The sequence below is a fragment of the Mastigoproctus giganteus genome, chromosome 9 (assembly GCF_048544385.1).
Source record: "Mastigoproctus giganteus isolate SK-2022 chromosome 9, ASM4854438v1, whole genome shotgun sequence".
Taxonomy (NCBI): domain Eukaryota; kingdom Metazoa; phylum Arthropoda; class Arachnida; order Uropygi; family Thelyphonidae; genus Mastigoproctus; species Mastigoproctus giganteus.
The window spans coordinates 96524454-96551573 of NC_143583.1; the positions used below are offsets into that span (position 1 = coordinate 96524454).

A 27120-nucleotide genomic window follows, 5' to 3' on the forward strand; every position below is an offset into this window, starting at 1 on the left:
ATTACTTAAAAGTTACTGATTTTTGTTATTTTTTGTTTAAAGTTAAAGGTGTATATCCAGTAAACTTGGTTTCCAAAATTGCTTAGAAAATGAAAGTTGTAGTATTCTGCCATTGTACTGTGTTGATATAACAAAACTGTCATTCTTATAGTATCTGTATAAGAATGATATAAAAGTAGTATCAATTAGAGTATTGTTATATAACAGTATAAATGGGATTTAGTAGTAGACTTCTGTATAATTCTATAGGCATATAGTTATATATTAGAAGTCCATAAGCGTTTTATTATGTCTATAAATATAGAGAAGTATAAACATGACCTCCTGACATAACTGTATCATATAGTACATAATGTAACTTAAAATAGCATAGCAAATATGGCTGCCAAATGCTAAATTAAAATTAAATAATTTTAAATAAATTAAAAAAATTAATATTAATACTAAATATAATATTTAGTACTAGTGTTATAATATTTAGTATTAGTAGTGGCAAATGATGCAAGAAAGCAAGCTTATAAAGCATCAGCAAACAAAAAAAAAAATCCCTCATCACTTGTCTAATTCTTCCTTCAATTTACTCTACCTTCGGCCACAACAACAGATGGAAGTTTATTCCAATAATCAACTGGCTAAAGGCAAACTTCTGCATATCTTTCCACAATTTGAATATAAGCAAGAGGAAGAATGCCATCAGCATGCAGGCTTGCTCAATCCATTCAAAACCTTAAACATCTTAATCAGATCATCCTTGTAAGTGCCTAGTTTCCAGATATTGCAATATGCAGAACTGAAACCTTTCTTTGTAAGACTACTTTTTTGTTCCCTTCACAAATCTTGTTGCTCTTCTCTGCACCCATTCCAGCAAATCTACATCCTTCCTAAAATGAGAACTCCAGAGCTGTGTACAGTACTCAAGATGCGATGCAGCCTCACCATTGCCTTGCGCAATTGGATAATCACCTCCTTATTGCTGCTGGCAAAGTTCCTGTATTATTATTGACAAAACCCCATGAACTGTCTTAGCAGCCTTGTTTACACTGCTCAGGGAACTTCATATCTAAGCTGCACAATTACCCCTATGCCTTTTTCATTTTCCACTACCCTGAATATAGTACCACACAGTTGGCACATTAATTTGGGGTTACTACTACCCTTATGCAATACCTTGCATTTGCCAATGTTAAACTTCAACTGCCATTTTTCAGCCTGTCTGCCTAATTTTTCTAGATCTTGTTGCAGTAGCATACCTTGATGCCATCCTGCCAACCTTTGTATCATCTGCAAACTTAGGCATTAAGCCTGATATACCTTCATCAATATCATTAATAAATGTAGAAAACAACAATGGGATCAGTACTGAACCCTGGAGGACTCCTTTAATAAAATTAGTCCATGAAGAGCAGTGTCCATTAATAACCACTCTCTGTCTTCTTTCACTCAACCATTCCTTAACCATAGCAGTAACTTGGCCATCACACTTCTCCAATTTGTACAGTAGTCTTCCACATGCAACAATATCAAAATCTTTCCTGAAATCTAGGTATATGATATCAAAATTATTTTTTGCTTCCAGTTCCTTTGTTACTATGTCATAGTACTCAATCAGATTGATCAAACAAGATCACTTCTTAACAAATTTGTGCCCTGACAGCAGTATAATTGCATTCCTGTCTAGATGATCCTGCATTACTCTTTGATCAGTAACTCCATTTGTATCTTTTAGTTTTGTGCAGTATTCATAAATTTACATTGAATCGTGCTTCAGATTAGAGCAGTGGAGAAAAAGGCTCAAGGCAGCAGGAATGCTTTGGTTCAGGGGAGAACTGTTGATGGCAATTCTCTTACGAATTAGGGATTTGTGATGTGTTCTGCTTGTTGTCTCTTTGTAAAATTACCTTTAGCCAGATATGATACAGCAAACAGACTTCTTTTTGCATATTTATTTAAAGAACATAAGGAAATTAAGTGCAAATTCAGCATTCTGTTGTGCTTATATGAGGACATGAAGAACGAGGATGGTGCCCTCAAAGGTATAAAACAGTGTTCCATCAAGCACTCAGTTGCCCAGTTCATTGCCTGCCTATTCTTGAACAATAGACAACACATGCCATTCTCAACAGCAAAAATCAATGTTCCCACAGAAGATAGCAGTCATTGATGACTTTGTGGTGAGTCACTGGTGACTCAAGGAAAAATGGGAAATATATTGTATAAAAAGGATTGGTGAAATATGACCAGGGTAGGGCTAAAGTTGATGATATAGAGCAGATATCTTAAAATTTCAAAAGGTGATACTGTTTTACACATTTGTACTAATGATGTAGGAGATACTAATGAGCAAGAGGTCTGATCATGAGGAAATTAAGTGGAAATTGCTTAACAAGTACAGGGCAATGCCAAGAACAAGTTATGATTTAGTAATAAATTTGAAAGTGCTCAGACATAATAGGAAGGAGTACACAATGAGAGCCTTGCCAATCATTATGGCCTGGAGAGACTGTAAGGCTTATGGGATAGAATTTTCTCAGCGTGGTTCATGCTTGTTAACAGGAGAAACTCTTTTTACTGAGATGGAATACACTTAGAAGAGGAGCAAGAATACTTGCTGATTCTATTGAAGCAGTGTTAGATGGATCAGTAAACTGCTAGCCTGGGAAGATACTTAGACTAATAGATTAAGAGTAGCTGCAGAGCTGAAAGTGATTCTTCTTTTGGGACATACAGCTGCTGAAAAGCAAGTGTCAGAGATTAAAAGACCTGCTGTGGTCATCATGTGGAAAGAAAATACATGGGTTGTGTTAGGGTTATTAAAAGCAAAATTAGGTGCATGTGTACTTGCTTGTACACATTCTAGGAGTATAGAACAGATTTGATTAATTTGAAGTACTGGTTAAGTCAACAAATGCAGACAATAGGGATATTGGAAATGTGGTGCCACTCAAACATTAGTCATGCAGAATTTGAATATGGTGAATACAAAATGTACAGGAAGGATATAGTATTAGTTGTCAAGCAGCACTGCCTCCCAACTCCACATTTGTTTACTCTTTGTCACAGTAGAAATTCTGTAAAGGCCAGAGATAATGTGAGTTTTAGTGTTGGTTTGCATAGTGTAGTGTTGGTCTGTTGTTCCTCCAGTCATTTAGCCATGGGACCCCTGGTGGGACACCATGTTGCCCATCCTTGAGGAGGTAGGCCAGGTGTACTGGGGAATAGAAAGGGCTCTGGCAGGGGCAAACCCTTGGAGATGCCTGAGCTTGCCAGGGAGGGCCCAGGAGAAAAAAAAACTCTGGAATGTGAAAAAAGAGAGTGGAGAGACAGGCGAGGAGGGGAAACAGATGAAGTTAAAGAAGGTAGATGATAGGAAGACTTTCCATTTTGAAATAGGAAGTTAAAGGGATAGAGGGGCACCCCTGTGGGAGGAGCCCATTCTCCACATGCTATTAAGAACAGAAAGATTTGTGGTGGTAGAGTCCACCAGGCAAAAAGGTTGGTTTTAGAAGTGGGGAAGGGAAACAGGGATTGTATGGGAGTAGTGATTTTTTTTTTTTATGTAAACCCCAAACACGAGAGGTATTAGAACCTATAGTACTTACTAGGGCTTGCATAAAACCGAGAAATTTCAAAACCGAGTTTAACCGAAGTTTACTCTTAAAACCGGTTTTAAAACCGATTTTCTCAGACTTAGGGAAAATAATTAAAAGCTTATAACACAGGTATTTATTTTATCTTGGGTAGATTGTACAAATCGTAATCAAATCTTTTAAACAAAATCTATCACCTCTTATAGTAAAAAAAATAAAAAAAATTAAAATGCTCCAAAAAAGTAACCAGGCTTGAGATTATACAAAATTACAAATTGTATTCAAATCCTTTGAATAAAAACTATCTTCTCGTATAGTAAACAAAAAAATAATAAGCCCTATAATAATAATAAATAAATAAAAATAATGTGAAAAAAAACAGCTTGGGGAAATTACTTTACTATTTATCGCTAAGCTTTTTTCTGAAAATGATGCTTTAAAAAACACAGTATATTAAGCATTTTTCCTGATAGACTTGACCTTATTTTTGTGTTAAAGAGACCAGTGATCGAAAATACTCTCTCAGATTGGACACTTGTTGGTTTAATGGTCAGGTCAGCAGTGCTCTATAAACTTTCTTCAGCTTTTCACTTCTACTGCTAGTTGCCTCCAAAATTTTAAATACTTTGCTGATTTCCAGTTCACTCGGATATTTTGAAGGTTCTTCAGTTAATCTCTTTATTACACTATCATAGTCTCGCATGAATGTATCTCCAACATCGGAACTAGACGAGTCTTTGTTTTCTTCTAAAAGAACAATTCATTTATTTTCAGTTTCTTCATTCAACGCTAAGACTCCTTCGGAATGTTTTGCAAATAATCTCTGATAAATCTCTTCAGCTTACTTTTTCAAACCTTGCTTACTTGGAAAATCAAAAGTTCTTGAACCTGAATCTTCTTTCCTAAACTTTTTGGGGTTGTGTAGATAGCTCAGCAAAGCCACAGTTTGGCAATTTTGTCTTGCATTGTAAAGCTGCAAAAGGCTTTGGTGAAACTTTAAAGCAAATGGGTTTTCTGCTGTATCAAACTTAGCAAGCAGAAATTCAATTGAAGACTCTGCTTTAAGTAAGTCTGTATCTTCTGAGGTTATAGCCTTCAGAATCATTTCAACTGGTTGCAAAGTTTCACATAGCAATTCAAGTGTTTTCCAGTCATCGTCAGACACAGCTTCAGTTGACAGTACTACACATAGAGCATTTGGAATAAAATTTTTCAATTTCAAAAATCTCTCAATCATATAGAATGTGCTATCCCATCTAGTCTTGCAATCTAATATAAGTTTATATTCTTCCCCCATTAAATTTTGCTTTAACAAAATTTTGTAATATGTCATTTTTGGTAGGCGATTTTTGAAAAAGTTTGCAAATTTTTCTAACTTTGTTAATAGTTTGTGCAATATTGGCCATTGGATTGAAGAAATAAATGAGCTCATCAGTAAAGTCGGTTTGATAAAGCATGCCTTACTGTCTTTCTTCAACTTCATCACTACTTTCTTCATTGTCTTTGGAGACTCAGAGATTGTGGCACCATAATTGATTGCTTTTTCATAAAGTACATCTATAACTGACAGATGTATACAATGGGCTATACATTGTTGATGATTAGGCGTAATTTTCTTGCCAAACTTAATCATCATTGCTGCTCCATCGGTGGTGCAGGCAACAATATCCTCATCCAAGTTCAAACCAAATTCCTTCAAGTGTCCATTCACAATTTGCTCATTTTCTTGTGCTATCAAGTGAATCATTAATCTCAATAAGACCTAACGACCTTTTTGTCTTTTGAATGCACATTTATATTCATATATCTTTTATTTTGTATAGATGTATATTCGTCTAGAGTCAATGAATACCGTGCACCCAAAACCAATGAATTTTTGAAATGCTGAATGAGTTCTTAGTTTTATAATAATTCAGAACCATATTTTTAATTCCATTCACTGAGGCTGGTGGTAATTTATCACTCTGAAGGTGAAGGCTTGATTGTATAAACTCACTCCTGGCAATTGAATTAAAAGAAAATCCATCTAAAGCAGCTAATTTTGAAATCTCTTCTTCCATAGATTTTTTAACGATAAAGTTTCTTGATGTTCTTACCATTTTTACGGGAGGTTCACTGTTATCTTGTTTAATGTCAATCTGATGCATTTTCTTTAAATGCAACATCAAAGATGATGTAGATCCTCAAGACGACTTCATTATCTTCTGACATTTTGAACGTTGTGCTTCATCTTTGCTTTTCAAGCAAAATAATTCCATACATTTGATTTCATCTTAGACATATTAAGAGTAGTAAATATTAATTAGTAGGAATTTATATCACCGACAATTTTAAATAAAAATATTGAAGATAACAAAGGCACAATATTATGCGTCACTCTCACAAGCATTGAATGAAGAGTCTAAACGAACCAAGTTTCAAAATTTTCATGAAAGCAATTTTTTATTTATTTACTTGCAATTTTTTTTTTCCCTAATTAAATCTGTTGTATTTTCAAAATTACATAAAAGCTAAATTTGGTGAAGCTGCTTTTTGGAGAACATTTGATCACAAATTTAGTAGGAATAAAGAAGCAAAAAACTTTCTACGATTGAAATTTGATGCAATATTCAGTGAATCTGTTTCTAGTGGGTAACCATCAATAAGGCGCGTTCTATAACTTGCCTGGCGAACAAGATAGATGGAACGGAGAAATGTTGAGCATTTTCTTTTATGTTATCGCTCTGACTCATTCGGTCGTAAATGAGTACACCTGCATCGTGCCATGATACAGGTGGGAAGATAAAAGGTACCCCTCCTAGATTTGGGCCACTTGCCCATGAGATTCGTACCTAAAGATAAAATAAAATAAAATAAAAGACATGATTAAAACATAAAGCAGTTGAACGATCCAGACAAAAGAACAAACAAAAGAAAATGTGCGTAACAAAAAACTATATTAGAGGGCTAACTAAAAAAATATTCAAATCCGGTTTTAGAAGCTTGGTTTTGATTTTAACAACTCAATATGAAAACCGGATTTAACCGGTTTGCAAGCCCTAGTACTTACTACCATGCTTGGGTTGGAGGTTGAGAAGACGAAAGAAGATATTTGTTGACATTGGACTTGAACTTCTGTAGATTGTAATTTTCAGGAAATACGTATGAAGGAAGGTTGTTCCAGAAAACGGCAGTTGAATGAATAAATGAGGAAGATGAAAAGTTGGTTCTGTGGGTTTGAAGTTGGATAGTAAATGGATGTTGGCTGGTGGCGGCACGTGTTCGGACTGTTTTGAAAGAGAGAGCGGGAATTATAGAAGCCAATTCAGAAGAACAGTGCCCATGGAAGTATCTGTAGAAGAGGCATGCAGCAGAAACAGAACGTCTATGAGAAAGCGAGTGGAGAGATTCTGTTAGAGATGAATCATTAATTAACCTAACTGCCCTCTTCTGAATGGAATCAAGAAGCCTGAGAGAGATTTTGGGGGCACCACCCCAGATGTGGGAACAATATTCCATGACAGGGCGGATTTGCGATTTATACAGAGTGAGCAGCTGTTTGGAAGAAAAGTAACGCCGAGAGCGAAAGAGAAAACCAAGTTTTTTAGATGCAGAGGAAGCAATATTTGTAATGTGCTTGTGCCAAGAGAGATTAGAAGTCAGGGTAATCCCCAAAAGCCGACCGGGCTAGCCGGGTGGGTAAAGTGCCTGCCTGGCAACCCAAAGGTCGCGGGTTCGAATCCCGCCTCGGGCTTGGATCAAAGTACTTCAAAAACCTTGGGAGGTGCATTATGGCCACAGAAGCCGATGCGCCAACAACTACCAAAAAAAAAAAAAAAAAATCCCCAAAAGAGATATATCATTTTGCCTAGAAATTGGAGGGTCAATAACGGTGAGCAGAAGAATCCTTTTTGCAAGATATAAGACAAGACTGAGTTTTAGAAGGGTTGAAATCAACTAAGTTGTCTTTGCCCCACTGTAGAAATACCTGAAGATCGGCATTTAAGGAATTGGTAGCAGATTTTCGAGAAGTTGAAGCTGATTGAACAGGGCAAGGTTTCTCAAAATGGAAAGTGAAATGCAATATGCTATCATCGGGAAAACTATGTATAGGATTTCCAGTCAATGGAAGAATGTCATTAATATACAAGAGGAAAAGAGTGGGGGAAATAACTGAACCTTGGGGGACACAGGCATTAGTGGAGAAGTTAGAAGACAGAGAGCCATCTACCATCACCCTCAGTGAGCGTTCAGAGAGAAAACTGGATAAGTAATTACTAAAAACAGTTGCCAAACCATAAGATGGTAGCTTGTTTAGAAGACCTTTATGCCAAACATGATCGAAAGCCTTTGAGATGTCAAGAGCAACTACTTGTGTTTCACCGAACCTTTCCATTGAATTAGTCCATAAATGGGTAACATAAGCCAGAACATCACCAGTGGATCGACACTGACGGAAACCATACTGGCAATCGTTGATCAGATGGAAGGTTTCTAGGTAGTTTAAAAGTTGGTGGTTAATTGATTTCTCCATTACTTTAGAAAGAGTAGAAGTAATTGCAATGGGATGATAATTGGATGGGAGGGATTTGTCACTCTTTTTAGGAACTGGCTGAATATGAGCAAATTTCCAAGCAGAAGGAAAAACACCTTTGGAATAAGAAAATGAAAAAAGGCGACAAAGAATAGGAGTAAGTTCAGGAGCACAGGTTTTGAAAACAAGTGGAGAAATCCCATCGGGACCTGGAGCTTTCTTAGCATCGAGATTCGTCAAAATCCTTCTGACATCCTTTTGACGGAAGACCACAGGAGGCATTGAATGGAGCGTGATGGGAATGGTGGGGGGGTGTTTTACCAAGATCATTAATACATGAGTTGGAAGAAAAATGGGATACTAGCAGATCAGCTTTATCCTTGTCTGAAGTGACAACAGAACTATCTGGTTTGGACAGAGGTGGGAGCAGAGATGGGCAAAAGTTGCGGCCAATAGCTTTGGCAAGGGACAAGAATGCTTGGCTACCATTAGGGCAAGAAGGTGATGGTGGGCAATGGTGAGGCTGCATCGCATCTTGAGTACTGTACACAGCTCTAAAAGTTTTCTATTCTTAGCCTGTTCAAACTCTAGTTTGCACTGATTAATAACTGCTTTACAATTGTTACGGGCTTTGGTGTAGGCAGAAAATGAAACTGAGGAATTAGAAACAAGCCAATTACGATGTGTAATATTCTCCTCTTGAACATCCTTAGCACATTTATTGGAAAACCAAGGTTTAGATAAAGGACGAGATTTTAAAGTGGAGTGTGGAATAAAGGATTCCATTCCTGTAAGAATAATTTCACTGACACGATCTGAGCAAACGCTGACATCAGAAGTTTTGAAACAGTAATCCGACCAAGGAAAAGAAGAAGAGAAATCTCGCAGTCATCGCATTTTGCTTTCTTGTAATGCAAAACAACACGAAGTTGGGAATAGCCATGAGATAAAGACTCCATTGGAGAAGAGACAATCACCAAGTTGTGATCTGAAGTGCCTAAAGGACCTCTCACTTCAACTGTGTACTTAAAAGGGTTGTTTGTGAGAAAAAGATCAAGCATGTTGGCTGTATGGTTAGGATTGTCCGGTATTCTTGTAGGTAAATGAACAATCTGTGCAAAGTCATTAGTAATTGCAAAAGCCTCAGCATCTCGACCAGCTGGGTCGGTGTGACTAGAAAACAGAAGCCTGCTGGAGTTGTGAACATCAAGGAACAGCAAGGAAAATTACCTCACTGTTAGGAAAGTTGGACTGGAGAAAGTTAAGTTGCAAAGAGAGGAAGTCAAAGATGAGTTAGAGAGATTTTAAGCCAGAGAAGATCAAAGAGAGGAGATTCCAAATTGCCAAGTCTCTGACATGGAATATCAGAATGGACATATGCACAAGTACCACCTTTGAGGCGAAAAGAATCATACAGCGAATAATTTGGGCATCTGAGATGAGCAGTAGTTGAATCAACTGATAACTGAGATTCTGTCAGAAAAAGTACATCAGGTTTGGCTGACTGCAAGTGGAAATGGACATCGTTAAGATTAGAATTGAGACCAAGTATATTTGTGAAATGAATTAGGAAGTGCTTGGGAGGTTTAGATCTTTTCGCAGATAAGCTTGCGCTATTAGTTTGACAATTCAATAGTAAGAAAAAGTGGGGGGGGACATGCTGTATGAAGTAATGAAATTTTTGGATATGGCGTACACATGGTAAGAATATACCCAGATCCTTGACATAACATGGCCTCGACAATGCTCTCCGCATACACACTACTCGGACTCCCTCCAGTCGCTATCTGGCAGAGTAGAAGTAGCAAGATTATACACTAGCTGATCCAGAAGCCTCTTAGAGAGTTACCAATAGGTTCGGTCCGGTGTACTAACTAGCGGCTGGCCTGCGAACACCGTTTTAGCTCTGTACCCTCGAAATGTTAGGAATATTGGATCTCGCCACGATGTTCATCATAACCTCAAAAGTCATCAATCATACTGTCTGATGGAATGGTTGACCGGAACTTAGCTCTAGAGACTAAAACATGGGTTCCACCACTTCAAGCCTCCAATAAGCAAAGTGGTGATATTGCACCGGTTGATGAGAGTCATCTCTCACCAAGTACTGCCTGGTAACATAGAGGGGTGGCATTCCTCCGTGTGGTGTGGGCAGCACATCTTGACCCCTGCTTACTTTGGTTCACACCTGGGTGGTCACCCACCATGTACTTGTGCATGGAGGTCATACCCAGGATTACTAACAGTCCCACCATCGTGAAGGTGCAAGCATAGGATTTGGCTGTCACAGACCATCCATACTTCGCCGAAATTGGATCCACTTGACTTGAGTGTCACCTGAATATCAGTTCCATCAGCGTTTTAGACTCCCAGGTAGTAGCAAGTGCAGCTTGTCTGGCATATCTGAGAGAATGTCTGTGACAACCTCAAGGACCGATAGGGCCAAGTCACACTGCTTCAGTCTCCTTCCCCTATGTGGGGAAGGAGATTGAAGCACTGTGACTCTCAGTCATGCCCAACAATGTGGATGTGATGGAAAGCTGCAAACCAGCATACCCTGCCATTTATGGTTATAATAGACACAGAAGTGCTTTCACCCAAGCAAAAGCTCTCCATCATATCCAACAATGCAGGCATGACAGAGTGCTGCATAGAACATAGAGTTGGATGCACTGACACTGATTAATCTTATATACATCAAGAAACACATCCATGCAAGAGCTCTCCATCATGTCTGGCAACTCGGATGCTATAGAGACCTCCATCCGTGAAAGATAGTTATGCACACAGGCAGGACAAGAAGGCAGAAGGTGGGGAGGAGTAATGTGCTTGGTTCAGAAGCCCATAGGATCTAAATCAGTGCACCCTGATGATGCGGGTGGCCAGTGCAACGTTGAATCACTTTGGTATGATGTAAGTACTTGCCAAATTAAAATGAGAGTAGGAGTGTGTTATTGGCCTAACGACTGTGATAAGTTTAATTGAACAGCTGTACAGACAAATAGTGGGCCACTAAACCATATTGTCTTATAATGGGGGTTTTAATCTAAGTTATTAACTGGAACCCTTGTGGGTTGGTCACTCATACAGTAGCAAAAATTTTCTTGATTTATTGAATGACTGTTTTCTATAATGGTATATCAGTACTAGCAGAGGCATATATGAAAGAAAGCAAGCTTATGCAGCATCAGCCAAAAAAGAAAAAAAAACCTTCCCAATTCACCCATCCATTCACTCCAAAAGTTTGTCCACTTCTTCCTTGAATTTATTTAAGCTATCAACTTCCACAACAACAGATGGAAGTTTGTTCTGGCAATCAACTACCTGCTGGCTAAAGGCAAATTTCCTCATATCTGTTCTTCTACTGTCTTTCCTGAATTTGTGTTTATGCCCCATCAGCTTTGTAATCTGAGCAAGAGGATGAATCCCATCAGCATTGAGTGCTCAAACCATTCAAGTCCTTATACACCTCAATCAGATCACCTCACAGGCGCCTAGTCTCCAGATGCTGTAATTTGCAGAACCTAAGCCTTTCTTGGTAAGAGCATCCCTTTGTTCTCCTTCTTTGTACTTGTTCTAGCAACTCTACATCCTTCCTAAACTGAGGCCTCCACACCTGTACACATCACTCAAGGTGTGGCCTGACCATTGATTTCTTTTCCTCCTCAAAGCTATGGTCAAATTGTACTGCAATCGCCTTTCTCTCATACATCTGTCTTTTCCAATGGTAAAAGCACATTAGCCTAAAAGGTATACTCAAATCAAGAGGTGTTAATACCTACAGTGCATTATTAGATACCTTCCGGCATGCCATACTGAGCCGTAACAGCATTGCTCTCTGAATTGCAAATATTTTGTGCCCTGCACATTTTTCCTTTTTCAATGCATAGTCTATCCAAACATGAGCACCATAACTGACAATTGGTAAAAAGACAGTTGTAGAATAGCCGGGCGCCTCAGTAGCCAGGTGGGAAGGAGCAGCAGTGCGTAGCACACGCTTCTTGATTAGACCGGGGTTCGAGGCCGTCACCACCAAATACGGAGGATGTGGAAAGGTCAGGGAATGACCACCGCATATCCCGGAGCAATATGGCCTTAGTTGCTAATGCTCCTAAAAAAAAAAAACAAGAAAAAACAAGTAGAATAGCCCTAGTGTTCTACCTTTAACTCTCCAATCTGGTTATTCTTGCTGTTATAGTGACAAAATGACAGATCGTCTGCACAATGCATTTGATGTGTGACACAAATCGTTGACCTTTGTCCATTTTTGCCCCTAAATACGCAATCTTTTTCAGACACTGTTGGCTTGTGCCTCCTATCCTAGTGACTGGGTTCCTCGTGAAGAATGAGAGAATCGATTTGCTTTTTGTATTTGATAATGTCAACCTATGCAGAAGATGCCAACCATGAAGCTCCAATCACTTGGGTATGTCTGGAGTTGTTGTTATTATTTGGTTTTTAGGAGCATTAGCAGCTAAGGCCATATTGCTCCAAGGATATGCGGTGGTCATTCCCTGACCTTTCCCCATCCTCTGTATTTGTGGTCATGGGCTCGAACCCTGGTCTAATCAAGTGTATGTGCTATGCACCGCTGCTCCTGCCCACCTGGCTACGGAGGCGCTATGTCTGGAGTAGCCAATCATTTAGTACTAAATTCCACATTAGTGGCACAAAGGCAGATCCCTGTGGACAACCCCGAACTACACACTTGATAATAGTCCTACTGCTTGATTTGATCATAACAAACCGATCTTGAAAATAGCCTTTAATATCTGAGTAAATTTGGGACGTGCACTGGGCGTTATGAAGCACCATTAGTATGCTGTTCCAATCAGTGGTGTCAAATGCACCCGCAAAGTCTATAAATAGACCCAAACAGTATTTTTCTCATAACTTTTAACAGTCATTGTCATTCTTTCCAGGGCATCGTCTGTTTCTCTCCCTGGCGTAAATCCATACTGGTCATCTGACAATGCACACCACCCTTGAACTGCATCTGAAATTCTTTTTGCTAGCAGTTGTTCATAAACCTTGCCTACTCCCCCTCAACAAGGCAGTTGGGCAAATCCACCCTATCCTTGCTCTTAGCAGAAGATTTCAAGATAAGTTTCAATAATGGCTGCTTCCACTGGCATGGGAAGATTCCATCACGAAGGCACACATTAAATGCTCTGAGGAGATGAGATGGCATTACAGTAAAGCTATGTTTGATTACTTCACCCTCTATTAAATCTAAACCAGAACATTTGTTCCCTCATATTTTTTGAATTGCCACCAATAATTCATCCATGGTGAAAGTCTGATGGTGCTAGATATGATGAATATGGTGGATGGTCTAAAATTTCAAATCCACACTCATGCAGTGCAGCCATGGCAATGACAGACTTGTGAGCTGGCATGTTGTCCTGGTGGAACAAGACTCATTTGCTGAGTATTCCTTGGTTTTTGCCTCTGTTGTTTTCATGCAAACTCCTCACAAGGTCTGCATAATATGTTCCTGTGGTTGTCTGATCTTTCTTGAAGGTAATCTACTAGTAACATTCCATTAGCATCCCACCCCAAAAAAAACAATGCCATCAGCTTGTCAGTAGAAAGAATCAACTTGGTCTTCTTTGGAGGGAAAGAAGAGCTGTGTTTCCACTGTTTGGACTGCTCCTTTGTCTCTGGTTGAAAGTTATGAACTCACATCACATCCATGGTTGAAAACCATGCAAGGAAATTTGCTGGATATGCTTGAAAATGATACAAATGTTCATTTGACTTGACAGCAATTGTGCATTTTTGATCTGCTTTTGGACTCATTGTGCTGACACCTTTTTCATAGTGAGGATGCATGTTATTATGTGGCATAAACATTTAGATGAGATTCCCAAAATGCTGACAATGTACTGAACTGTCAGTCATCGACCACTCATCTTCTCATCATGCATGTCATCAACAACTTGGGTGATAGATGTTGCAGGTCTTTTACAACATGGGCCATCTTCCAGACTCTCTCTCTTGTTTAGATTCTGCTACACGTTCTTAACCATAGAATAGGAAGGGGTATTGTCCCTAATGTTGTATTCATATACTCATGAGTTGCCTTTGGCATTAGTCCCTTTTTTCCCCAATTTTGGATGACTGCATGGTGACTGACTTCATCTATTTTCTTCATTCACACAACTTTGTTCACTTCAGGACCTGTAATAAAAAAAGACATTGAAACTGAATGAAACTTGGTGAGTTACTATTTGAAGTGTAATACATTAAGTACAGAAATTTTTATCATTATATTGCTTCCTTTTCATACTCAGGCCACAAACTTTTCAAACTTCCCTCATATTATTAGATAGGATAGACAGGTAGGATGGGTTTTTTTTTTTTTGCTTGATCCTGTATAAACTTGCTTTCTTGTGTCATTTTCCAGCACTACTACTATTAATGTTTCAGGATTGTAGAAATAAAAACTACCCCATCAAAATTTTCTAGGAACCATTTCAGTGTACAGTATGACTTTACAATATGACTTTTTTTGGACTTTAAACACATGAAATTTTAAACGAGCAGCACTTTTAATCTGAGTGGTTACATCTTTAAACAGATTGGGTGGTAGAAATGAAAACTCTTTTCTGCCAATTTGCTTTTCGATTGAACTAAATGTACAAAAATTTAGTATTGTTGACAAAATGATGAATGAAAGCAAGTTTATTAGCATAAGCAAAAAAAAAGAAAAAGAAAAAAAAAAAGAACTGCATATAATTGATGTTTTCTTACATTATTTCATTTATCTATTTGTTTGCCACTCCCTCTTTAAATTTATAAAAACGTCCAACCGGTACAAGAGTAGATAGGAATTTTGGAGAGTAGGGCAAGTAGATGGAGATGGTTGATTGCATAAGTAAGGATTTTCACTTGTTATGTAAATATCATTTTAACTTTTATGTAAAGAAGTTATCTCAAGCCACAAAGATAAAACTCATTTCTCTGTTTTTAAATATTGTTCTTTAGTGTACCAAGAAGTAGAACAGAAGATTGAAAAATTTCGAGAAATGTTAGTAAACAGGTTACGAACATTGCCATCTACTTTGGAAGAGCAGAAGAGACTAATCAAGTTTGTATTATATATAAAGATGCTCATTTACTGCCATTTAGTCAGGTTTCAGCTAAAAGATCTACATTTTTTTGACATTTTTCTTGAATTTTGTATTGAACAGGGCAATACACTATAATGACTAGAGGTATTCATGTCCACATAGGTAGTTGCAAGAAGGGTTTTTAATTCAAAACCTAATACATAATATCTACTTTTAGCCTGTTTGATGGTCTTAATCCTCTCAGGCATATTTTCTATAAACTTCTTGTTAGCACTGTTTAGAATTTGCCTCCATTCTTCGTGCAAAACAGTTGCCAATTTATCCCACAAAAAGTTAATTGTGGTTGACGTACGGGCTGAACTGGCCAGTCCATCTTTTTGAAGTCATAATCTGCAAACCAGTTCTGATGACATGAAGCAATGTTGTGCCAGTACAAAGCCCATTTTTCATTCTCCAAAACTTCTTGTATAGGATGAGTGAGAGGAAGGACTCCATCAGCATTGAATGTAGTCCATTCAAAGATTTAAACACCTCATTCAAATATCCTTGCAGGTGCTAGTCTGGAGTTGTTGCTATTTTCAGAGCTGCAAGTCTGAAGATTGCTATTGTTTGCAGAACTGAAGCCTTTTCTGGTAAGAGCACCATTTACTTGTTGGAATCGGTTCTTCTCTGAACCTATTCCAACAAATCCACATCCTTCATAAATGTCAAAGACATAATTTACTGGCTAGTTGAATTGTGGGGCTAAATACGACTTGTTACATTTTAAAAATCTTGTGGGGAAATGCAACTTACTTTGATAGAATTGTTAAATCCATTGGACTGTGAATCAACAGCTGATCCTAACATTACAGAAGGCCAGTGTTAAAATATATTTCAGAAATTGGATGATTTTTAAGCTGTATATGAATCTCATGTGGTGAGAAAGATTGGCTCACAAAAGACAAAAATCAAGAAATTATTGATGAAGAAATAATTTCTAATTTTACTGAATAAAAAAGAAAAATCAATTGATCTTGCTAGCTCCTCCAGTGTATCTCACATGGATAATTTTGAAATAGCTGACCATTTAATAAAATATTTAGAACAACAAGAAGATACAACACCTGCCGAACTTTTATTTTTAAACAGTATCAAAATATGAATTGGTATGTAAAGAAATAAATATTTATGTCAAACAAAAATTTAAGAAGAAATAGTGTTAAAAAGGTAATTTTACTTTGTATTTTAGTGTTTATTCATCTTTAAAATACATATTTTGTTTAAATAATATTTAGGTGCACATAATATTTATATGTACTTTTATATAAATATTGCGTGTAAGTACATAAAATTATAATACAGGCTGGCCTCAATTAATGTGATTAATTCGTCCCGCAGGCACATCGCGCAAAACGGAAACGTGTTAATCGAATATAATAATCAATAGGAAAAATTATAATTGGCCCTTGACCTTCTGGAATGTCCATAAAGAATTTTAAAAACACCTTTTCAATAACTTTTTAACTGTATACAATGTAAAAGATAATGAAAATAATTATGGAATTAAATGTTTATTGCATAAAACAGCAGTTCCCAAACTGCGCACCGCGGAATATTTTAAATTTTCGAGGGAAACACAGCGATACTCGACATCTGTTGGACACCGCGCAAACTACTAGCTCGAGGTAGTTCACAGTTTCAGCATTTCTTATTAAGTTGTTTGGCCCTAACTACTAAACGGAACTGTTAGGTATTTCTTTTGGTTTGGGTGCGCCTTGAAAAAATTATTGAGACACTAAGGGCGCCGTGAACCGTGAAGCTTGGGAACCTCTGACATAAAATACACAATGAAGAAATGAATGTTGCGGAAATATTTGAATAGTGTTGATTTTCTCTTTTCATCAATCAATTTCCGATAGCCGACAACAATCTTCTCTGGGCCCTGGCGAAATAAATATCGCAGAAAACCTCAAACATTTTGTTTGAGGTTCTCTGTGATATGAAAGATTTCATCTAATTCTTTTACCGTTATCTCCTTCGCAGTAACATTTTCATCTGGCTCATTTAAAAATTTGAATTTTTATGTAAGTGTGCATTGACTTTATTAGCAGGAGACAAACAAGTAACACGTCTTCTTCCGATGGTTGATGGAACACACCGAGGCTGGCAGCAGGCAAACGTTTGTTAATTGACCGTACAACTCGCGGTAAGCTTAACGTGCGATTCAAATCTTTTTCAACTATCGCATAAAAAAAAAAAAGATCGCGTTAACTGGAAATTTGCATAGTGTAAAGTGAAAAGTGGTATAATTTTTCAAATACCGTTAACTGAAAATCGCGTTACGCCGAGGCCTGCCTGTACATCATAAAAGTATAATACATAAAATTATAAATGAAGAAATTAATTTTTTTATTTTTTTCTTAATTTTAATTTTTAGCACCTATTATAACTATTATAACTGAAATTATAATAGGCGAAACTGAAATGAGAAATTGTGGGAGTGAAGTTGAAAAAAATGTAATTAATCATGTTGATATTTCACATGTTTATTTAATGAAAAAACTTTCGAGTCTACAGTCCAGTAAGACTCCTGGGGTTGATGCATATACCCTATAATCTTAAGGGAGGTGGCAAGTAAGTGCATTGAACCATTGGGGCTAATTATGAGAGCATCACTGGACTTAGGAATGATTCCGTTGGATTGGAAAAGTGCCAATGTATCTCCAATACGTTGGGGATACATTGGCACAACATATCTAAGAGTGAAGTGGGAAATTACCGGCCGGTTAGTCTAACTTCAGTAATAGGGAAAGTCATGGAAACAATGATCAAAGTTGGAATTCTGAAGGATACTCAGCACGGTTTTGTAAAGGTAAAATCATGTTTAACTAATCTAGTTAGCTATTTTGAGGGTCACTCAAGAGCTGGACTTAGGGAATAATTCCAACATTGTTTATTTGGATTTCAGCAAGGCATTTGACTCAGTCCCACATGAGTGGTTACTTTATAAGCTGGAACAGGTTGGAATCACAGGGAAAATCGTTAGATGAATAGCTGGATGGCTTCAGGGCAGGAGGCAGAGAGTTGTCATATATGGTTATTGCTCAGATTGGGTTGATGTAAGAAGTGGGATTTCCGAAGGATCTGTATTAGGACCACTGTTGTTTTTGATTTTCATAAATGACATTGATGAAGGGATAGGAGGCGTGATGTCTAAATTTGCAGATGATGTAAAGATCTGTAAAGTAGTTAATGATTGCCACCATGCAGAAGTCTATCTAGGTCATTCTTCAGATAGACTTCAGGGATGGTCAGAAAAATGACAGTTATGCTTTAATTCAGCAAAGTGTAAGGTATTGCACCGGGGTAACAGTAATTCCAAAATAACTTATACACTTGGCGGAGTTGAACTAAAGCTGGTAGTGGAGGAAAGGGACTTGGGTATTACGATACGGTCAGATATGAAATTCTCTGAGCATTGTAGACTGGTTGCAAGGAGGGCCCATTTATCCGATAAATCATTGGATAGGACACCATGGTGTCCTATCCGATGATTTATTGAACAATCGCTAGTAGAGATAAGGACGTCAGAATCCCATATTATAAGGCTATTGTTAAAACACGCTTGGAATACTGTATTCAAGTATGGAGACTGCACCTAATGAAAGACATTGTGCTTCTGGAAAGAGTCCAAAGACGGGTACTCACCTGGTGAGATCGGCAGGGCATCCATATGAGGAAAGACTTCGAATATGTGGGTTGCAGAGCTTGGAAACTAGGCACCTCGGAGGAGACTTGATTGAGGTGTTTAAGGCTCTGAGAGGCATAAGTAAAATGAATGAGAAAGAAATTTTCACAATTATAAATGATTCTAGAACATGGGGCCATAATTTCAAGTTATGGGGGGGGGGAGTTTGGACTGGATTGCAGGAAGTTTTATTTTAGCCAGCGAGCTATAAATTACTGGAATAAGTTACTTACATGGGTGGTAGAGGCTGACAGTTTTGGGGAAATTCAAAGGTCAACTGGATAATTACCTAAGGGAGGAGGGAAATGCATAGGTTGTGCATTTCCTTTTCTCTTATTAATTATTATTATTTTTAATTTTCTTCTTATTTTTTTTTATTTCCTTCTTATTATTAATTTGTTTTTATTCTTATAATTTTATTTTTTGTTATTTTATTTTATTTTATTATTATTTTTTATTTTTGGCTGGTACACCATAAGCCATAGGCTTCCTTACACCATGTGGCCATTACTGATACTTATTATAAATGAATAACAATCATATAAAACAGAATTAATTCCCTATGAAAATCTTTTAAAAGTTGATTCCCATAGCAATTAATTAGAAACTAGATTTATTAGACAAACAAGTTAGTGAAACTCATCATTTTAGTTCATAGAAAAATCACCGAAATAGGTGATTTTGCCATTGTTTTTGTTACATCTAGATCTGCTTGAAAATGAAGGAAAAATTCACTTGACTTCACAGTTGTGTGTTTTTGATCTGCTATCAGTGACTTTGGGACCCATTGGGCTTATACCTTTTTCATAGTGGGAACCTCTTTATTATGTGGTACACCTGTTCACACGGGAAGTCCAAGATGTTGGCAATGTACCAAACTGTCAGTCATTGATCACTCATCATGAGATTATTCTCACTGTCAACAACTTCTGGAGTGATGGACCTTCCAGATTCTCTCTCTCCATTGTTTATATACTTCTGTCCACTTCTTAACCATGGAATAGGATGTGGCATCTTTCTACAATGTAACTATATTCTCATCAATTGCCTTTGGTGTTGGGCCTTTTTTCCTCAAATATTTGATGATTGCATAGTGACTTATTTTGTCCACCTTTCCTCATTTTCACACAACTTTGTTGACTTCAGGACCTGTAATTAAAAAAAAAATACATTGTTGAAACTGCATTAAACTTGGTGGGTTTGAAATGTTATACATTAAGTGCAGAAATTTTTAACACTGTACCAGTACCCTTTCATACTCAGGCCAAGAAATTTTCAAAAATTCCTTGAGTAACCCTAACACAGCCCATGTATTTGTTTATTTCATGAGTGTCCTCAGCAGGTCTTAAAATCCCACATCTTGCTTTCCAGTCAGGAGTATAGGAGTAGTACAAGAATCACTTTCACCTCTGCCTGTGGCTATGTTAATCTATTAGTGTGTATATCCCCTTCCTCAGGATAGCAGTTTCTGATCCATCTAACACTGCCTTAATAGCATCAGTAAGTATTCTTGTACCTCTCTATTAAAGTGTATTTCATCCTGTAGAAACAGCCTCTGCTCTTATTGAGCACAGACTACACTGAGATAAATTCTATCCCATGAGCCTTGCATCATCTATTCAAAGCCAAATTGATTGATAGGCTCTCATCATGTACTCCTTCCTATCATGTCTGGAGAGAATTACAGACACTATTTCCAATTAGTAAATTTTTTGAACAGCAGCACATGACATCCTTTCTTTAACTAGAAGTTACACTTAGGATAGCAAAAACTGCTGAGGGCTAAACTAAAACAAAAATATACATCAACTGATAAGTGATTTATGGAGAAATCACATGTCTTCACATCTGCTTTCACTATGATAAAATTAGCTCCAATTCTTGAATAATGACTGATATTTTTGTGTTTTGAAAGTGAGTTTGTACCATCAGTGAGATGCCACTTGCTTTCCTAAAAACTTGAAGAAAAGGTTTTATTACTGTTGGATCATTGCCCAGTTCACCCTTTGACTGATGTCATGATATTTAAAGATGGCAATTCAGAGTCACACTCCCAAGGACCACAACTGCACTAATTCAGCCCATTGGTCAGTGCATTTTTTTGAGCATTAAGCATACTACCGTGGTGAGCTACTTGCTGGTGTTGTGAACTCAGAAATTCAAGTTCCAGAATTTCTGTACGTTAACAACAAAAAATTGTTGCATACTATATTGGATTAAAATTGCACTTTAAAAAGTTTTCTTTAAAACTGAAATTCAAAAAGCATTTCACACATGAGTCTCACTTCTCGCTTTTCAAGCTTGCTTGTATTAAACTGAAGTAATGCATGCATGCACCCTTGGTGCATGGCTAAGCTGTAATATTATTAATCATTCATTTTCCTGACCTCAAATACTACAGTCAAGTAATAACAATTAAATTGTTTAAAAATTTCTCTGTGAATGTATGATGGGTGTTTGGAAAGCCCTTGGACTGGCCAAACTGAACTGCTACAGGAGGCAAAAGTGAGGCTACAAGTACATCATATAGCAATGGTAATGAGGTACCAAAGTAGAGGTCAGCATTAAACCTGTTGCATTTGCAATTGCAGGAAAAGTGAAGTGCATTTCATTATGGTGGATACAAACAATATTTTGAATACTTTTAAGGCATGATTTTCTGATTGAATTTTGTGTTTGCCTGGAAAATGTGGCCAGGAGATTCTAGAATTATGGTAGATTATGGTATCAAGTGGAAATCTGCTGTACACCAATGGAAACAGTGAAAGGAGTGAAGGTGGAGTTGGGTTTTTGGTCCATAAAGATTTTAAAAACAACATTTTGGAATTCAAAAGTACATCACCAAGGGTGTCAAGACTAATACTCAAGATTTCTAAGAGGTACAAGCTAAAGATTATAATGATTTATGCACCAACATCGAGCCATGATGATGAAGAGGTTGAAGAAATGTACACTGAAATTGAGAGTCTTCTAGATGAGCAGAAAACTCACTACACTATTATTATGGGGGACTTCAATGCTAAGGTTGGAAAAAAGGCAAAACAGCGCAGAAAGAGGAACTATAGGAAATTTTGGAATTGGTGAAAGAAATAAAAGAGGTGAAAGACTTGTGGAATTTGCAGAATCTCAAGGAATGTCAGTAATGAACACTTTTTTCAAGAAAAGGGTGAACAGAAAGTGGACATGGAAGAGTCCAAATGGATTAACAACTAATGAAATCGACTTCATCCTCACTAACAGAAGATATATTGTGAATGATGTTACCGTCCTGAATAAGGTAAATGTTGGAAGTGATCACAGAATGGTAAGATGTACACTTGATATAGATGTAGGAAAGGAAAGGAAAAAAACTGACTCGAGTAAATAATACAAAGGTCTTTGAAATAACAGAGGAGGAGAAAAAGCAGTATGTACTGGAACTTAAGAACAAGTTTGAGCTTCTGCAGACTGCTCAGGACCAAGATATCGACGAGGAATATTACAACTTTCTGAAAGTGATAAAGCCCAAGAAACCTATAGGGAAACAGAAATCCAAAGAAGAAAAAATTAGTCAAGAAACACTTGTCATGATGAACCAAAGACGACAAATGAAGAGCAAGAAAAACACTGACAGGGAGAAAATTGAGTATACTGAGTTATGCAAAGCCATTAGAAAGAGACTCAGAGAGGACATAAGAAGATTTAACACAAGAAAAGTAGAACAAGCATTAAGGGAAAACAAATGATTTAAATCAGCAGCCATGAGCAGTAATACAGAAAGACAAATGATACTGAAACTGAAGAATAGCGATGGTGTACTTATAAACAGCAGAGAAGGCATAATCCAAATAGCAGAAGACTACTATAGAGAATTATACAAGGAGCGAGGGAATGATACCAGCAGTGGGGAAGATGGATTGCAAAGTAGCAACACATACGACATACCCGATATTCTTCCTGATGAGGTAGAACATGCATTGAAGAAAATGAAGAATCGGAAAGCCCCGGGGAAGATGAAGTTACTGTAGAGTTGTTAAAATTGGGAGGAAGAGACATAACACAAAAACTGGCAAGGCTCTTCACAAAGTGCATTAGAAAAAGTGTGATACCTAAGCAGTGGAATAATGCAATCATAGTTTTGCTGCATAAGAAAGGAGATAAATCAGAAATTGGAAATTATAGACCAATTAGCTTGTTATCCCATATCTACAAGTTGTTCACAAGGGTCATTACTAACAGATTAGAAAGAATACTTGATGAGAATCAACCGAAAGAGCAAGCTGGCTTTAGGACAGGATTCTCAACTATGGATCACCTTCATGTAATATCACAGCTAATGGAGAAAGCAAATGAATATAAAACACCATTATGCCTGGCATTTGTGGATTATGAAAAGGCATTTGACTCCATACAGCATAAGGCAATGTTTCGGTCACTGGAAAGACAAGGCATAGATACTCCATATATTATGATTTTGAAGAAAATATATGAGAGTGCTACATCCTTTATTAGACTAGACAAAGACAGTAGCAAATTTAAAATCGAGAAAGGAGTTCAACAAGGAGACACAATATCTCCGAAGCTGTTGACTGCTGCCCTTGAGGAAGCTTTCAGAAGATTAGACTGGTCGCAGAAAGGAGTCAATGTGAACGGAGAGTACCTAAACCATTTACGATTTGCAGATGACATTGTGGTCATAAGCCACGATCCCAAAGAATTAGAGGAAAATCTTAATCAGTTATGCACAGTTAGTAAGGATTTTGGACTAAAGATGAATATGGCTAAACAAAAGTAATGATGAACAAGTATGCCACGGAAAGGGAAATAATGATTGAAGGAGCAGTAATTGAAAAGGTGGAGTCATATACTTATCTGGGACAAGTTATTAGCTGTAATAATGATAAATGGCTGGAAGTCAAGAGAAGAATAAATTTTGGATGGATAGCATTCAGGAAATATAGTCACATACTGAAGAGCAATATCCCAGTTTGTCTGAAACGTAAAATAATGAATCAATGTATACTCCCCACCATGACTTATGGAAGTGAAACTTGGGCACTCACCAAAAGAATGGAAGAGAAGCTAAGAACTACACAGCGAAGAATGGAACGAATTATATTGGGAATCAGACTGTTAGATAAGAAGAGAAACACATGGATTAGGCAGCAAACTCAAGTAAAGGACATTCTTATCAAAACTAAAGAACTAAAATGGTCTTGGGCAGGACACATAGCTCGAAGACATGATGACAGATGGACTAAGAAAATAACAGAATGGTACCCAAGAGGAGCTAGAAGAAAACCTGGAAGACAAAGGTGGAGATGGATAGATGAAATTCATGAGTTTTTGAGTAGTAAATGGATGGCCAGTGCTCAAAACAGAAAGAACTGGAAAGTTGCTGGAGAGGCCTTCATCCTGCAGTGGACTGAAAATGGCTGATCATGATGATGATGATGATGGTAGGGCGTCAGTATTCAGATAGTGGAGACATCTTCGTAGTGATATGGAGATGAAACAAGTTGGTTAATGTATGCAGTGCATTACATTTCAGGTAGTTTCAATTTATTTTCTTAAATTAAATGATTTTTTTTCATTTTCTGTGATTAATAGAAGTAAAAAGTAAATGTAGTTATCTCCTTATCAGATAATTACTACGGTTATAATGAACATTTAATAAAACTCTATAGTTTTACATTATCTAAACTTAGCTGTTCAGTTTAATTACAGGTATAATATTTATTGCACTTCTCCCTTATAATTTTTTTTTTTTTTTAATCTCTTTTTCTCTCTCTGTTTATGTATCTCTTCACAAGTGACTTGTTTGTTATTTGGTTTTTAGGAGCATTAGCAACTAAGGCCATATTGCTCCGGGGATATGCGGTGGTCATTCCCTGACCTTTCCGCATCCTCCGTATTTGGTGGTGATGGGCTCGAACCCCGGTCTAATCAAGAAGCATGTGCTACGCACTGCTGCTCCTTCCCACCTGGCTACGGAGACGCCCCCACAAGTGACACCACATTCATAAGTCTTACATGACAAAGCATGTGAAGCATACATGGACTGTCTAAAGCTAACAATGCTACATTAAAATTACATTTAATCTGTAAATTTCTTTTTTTTCATACACAAATTTAATTTTTTTTACATAAATTGTATAGAAAAAAGAAATTATAATTGCTGGATTTCTATTGGTCCGATTTTAATGAAATTTATAGTGGCTTGACAAATATTTTTTAAAGGTCCAAATATAAAATTTCATTAACGTCTGTCCACTCAGAGTCAAGTCTTCACATGCGGATGGATGAATGGGTATGACAAAAACGTTTGATGCATATGCATATACAGTGAAACTTCCCTTTAATGGACAGCCATGGGGAACGAAAATTTGTCCGTTAGAGAGAAGTTTCCGCTAACAAGAAGTCTGAGGGAGAAAAAAAAATAAAGAAGAAAAATCGTTAAACGTTTAATGTAAAATTAAATTAAAATATATACAGATTTTTAACAATATTTTTGTAAATAATATACAATTACATACACAAGAGATAAAGAAAAATCGTTAAACATTTAATGTAAAATTAAATTAAATTATATACAGATTTTGCACAATATTTTTGCAAATAATATATATACAATTGTGCTATGCATATTACCTTATCTTAAGAAAAATACATACAGTAATCACTTATTTTCTTCTGCACCTTCTTCCGGCTGATAATTTTGTTTTCAACATTTTTTTGGAGTGAAGAAACCATCGAAAGTCCTTCAGTATCTTCTTCAACGGCGAAAAACATTTTTAAACGATTGATTTGTATGAGCGCTTCTATTTTCATTGGTGGTTCGTCGTTAATATGTTCTTCGACAGAATGACCTCCTTCCATTTCTTCATCCTCATGAGGAACTTCTTGAAAAATATCAATGATAATGTCGTTGATATCTAGAGCACCATCTTCTGTAGTGAGGTTCGAGTCTATATCTTTGTAGCCAGGGTCACTTGTAGTGGAAGTATCGTACATTATCAATAGATGTTGAAGTTCTTGTTCTTCTTGGTGCTCCACATTGCTGTTCACAACTTCAATTTTTGCGTTTGAGAAGCCAGACTTTACAAAACAGTTCACGACAGTTTGTTTTCTGATTGCGTTTACTGAAGAGGAAATCCATTGAATCGCATCTAGGATGCTGAGTTTCTTTGCAGAACAAAGAAACTGTTCTGACTTTAAAAACTTCTGAACAGTTTCTGAAGTTTTTAAAACACGTTTTCTGTAGTGAAATTTAAAATTTTTTATTATCCCTTGATCCAAGGGCTGACACTCTGCAGATGTGTTTGGTGGCAGAAAAACGATTTGAAGGTTGGACAATTCAATGTGCGGGTGAGATGCAGCATTATCCATGAAAAGAATAATTTTTCTGTTTTGACGAATCATGTTTTGGTTAAAGTGACTTATCCATTCGCTCATGATATCTCGTGTCATCCACGCTTTTTTATTAGACTTCCAGTCAACATTCAAAAGATTCAACTTTATGCCCTTGAAACAACGAGGATTTTGTGGTTTTCCTATAACAAGAGGTTGTTCAAAGTCTCCCAGCATATTTGTACACAATAGTACAGTCAAGCATTCCTTAGAAATTTTTCCGCCCTGGCACTTTTCGTTTTTTAGAGTCATTGTTTTTTCAGGAAGAGCTTTAAAAAACAACCCTGTTTCGTCATAGTTGTAAATATCCTTAGCTTCAAAATCACGACATAAATCTTCCAATTTGACGGTCCACTCTGTTACAACCCCAGTATCAACAGATCCACCTTCACCACTCACGGTTTTCCAAGAAATTTTATGCCGAGTTTTGAACTTGTCTAGCCATCCAGCAGAAGCTTTGAACTCATTTACTCCCGTAGATTTCACAACCTCCAAAGCCTTTTCCCTAATAATGGGAAAGGCCCATTAATGGGAATTTTTTTAGCACGTGCGCGACAAAACCACTCATACATAACATTGTCAATTTGAAGTCCAACAGTTTTCAGGAATGATTTTTGAACCTGATCATTTCCGTGTTGCCAAAATTGTTTGAGCAGTTCATATTTTTACTTTAGGATGTCGCTTACCTGCATCTTCCCGATTTTGAATTTTGCAGCGAGATTGCGAACACTATTTTTTTGCTGATCATACGCATTAATGAGTTCGACTTTATCTTTTAAAGTTAAATGTTTACGAGAAGACATTGTGCACTTCACACGACACTGA

The 27120-nt window shown here is 37.1% G+C and overlaps 1 protein-coding gene across 1 annotated transcript in view; it reads left to right on the plus strand.

The window, feature by feature from the left end:
* The window catches only part of Sec5 (exocyst complex component secretory 5), a 444876-nt gene that overhangs the window by 166369 nt on the left and 251387 nt on the right, over positions 1-27120 (plus strand). The window contains exon 11 of the mRNA XM_090380740.1: positions 15091-15193. Coding sequence (XP_090236866.1) covers positions 15091-15193 — 103 coding nt within the window. The remainder of the gene's footprint in view (positions 1-15090; positions 15194-27120) is intronic.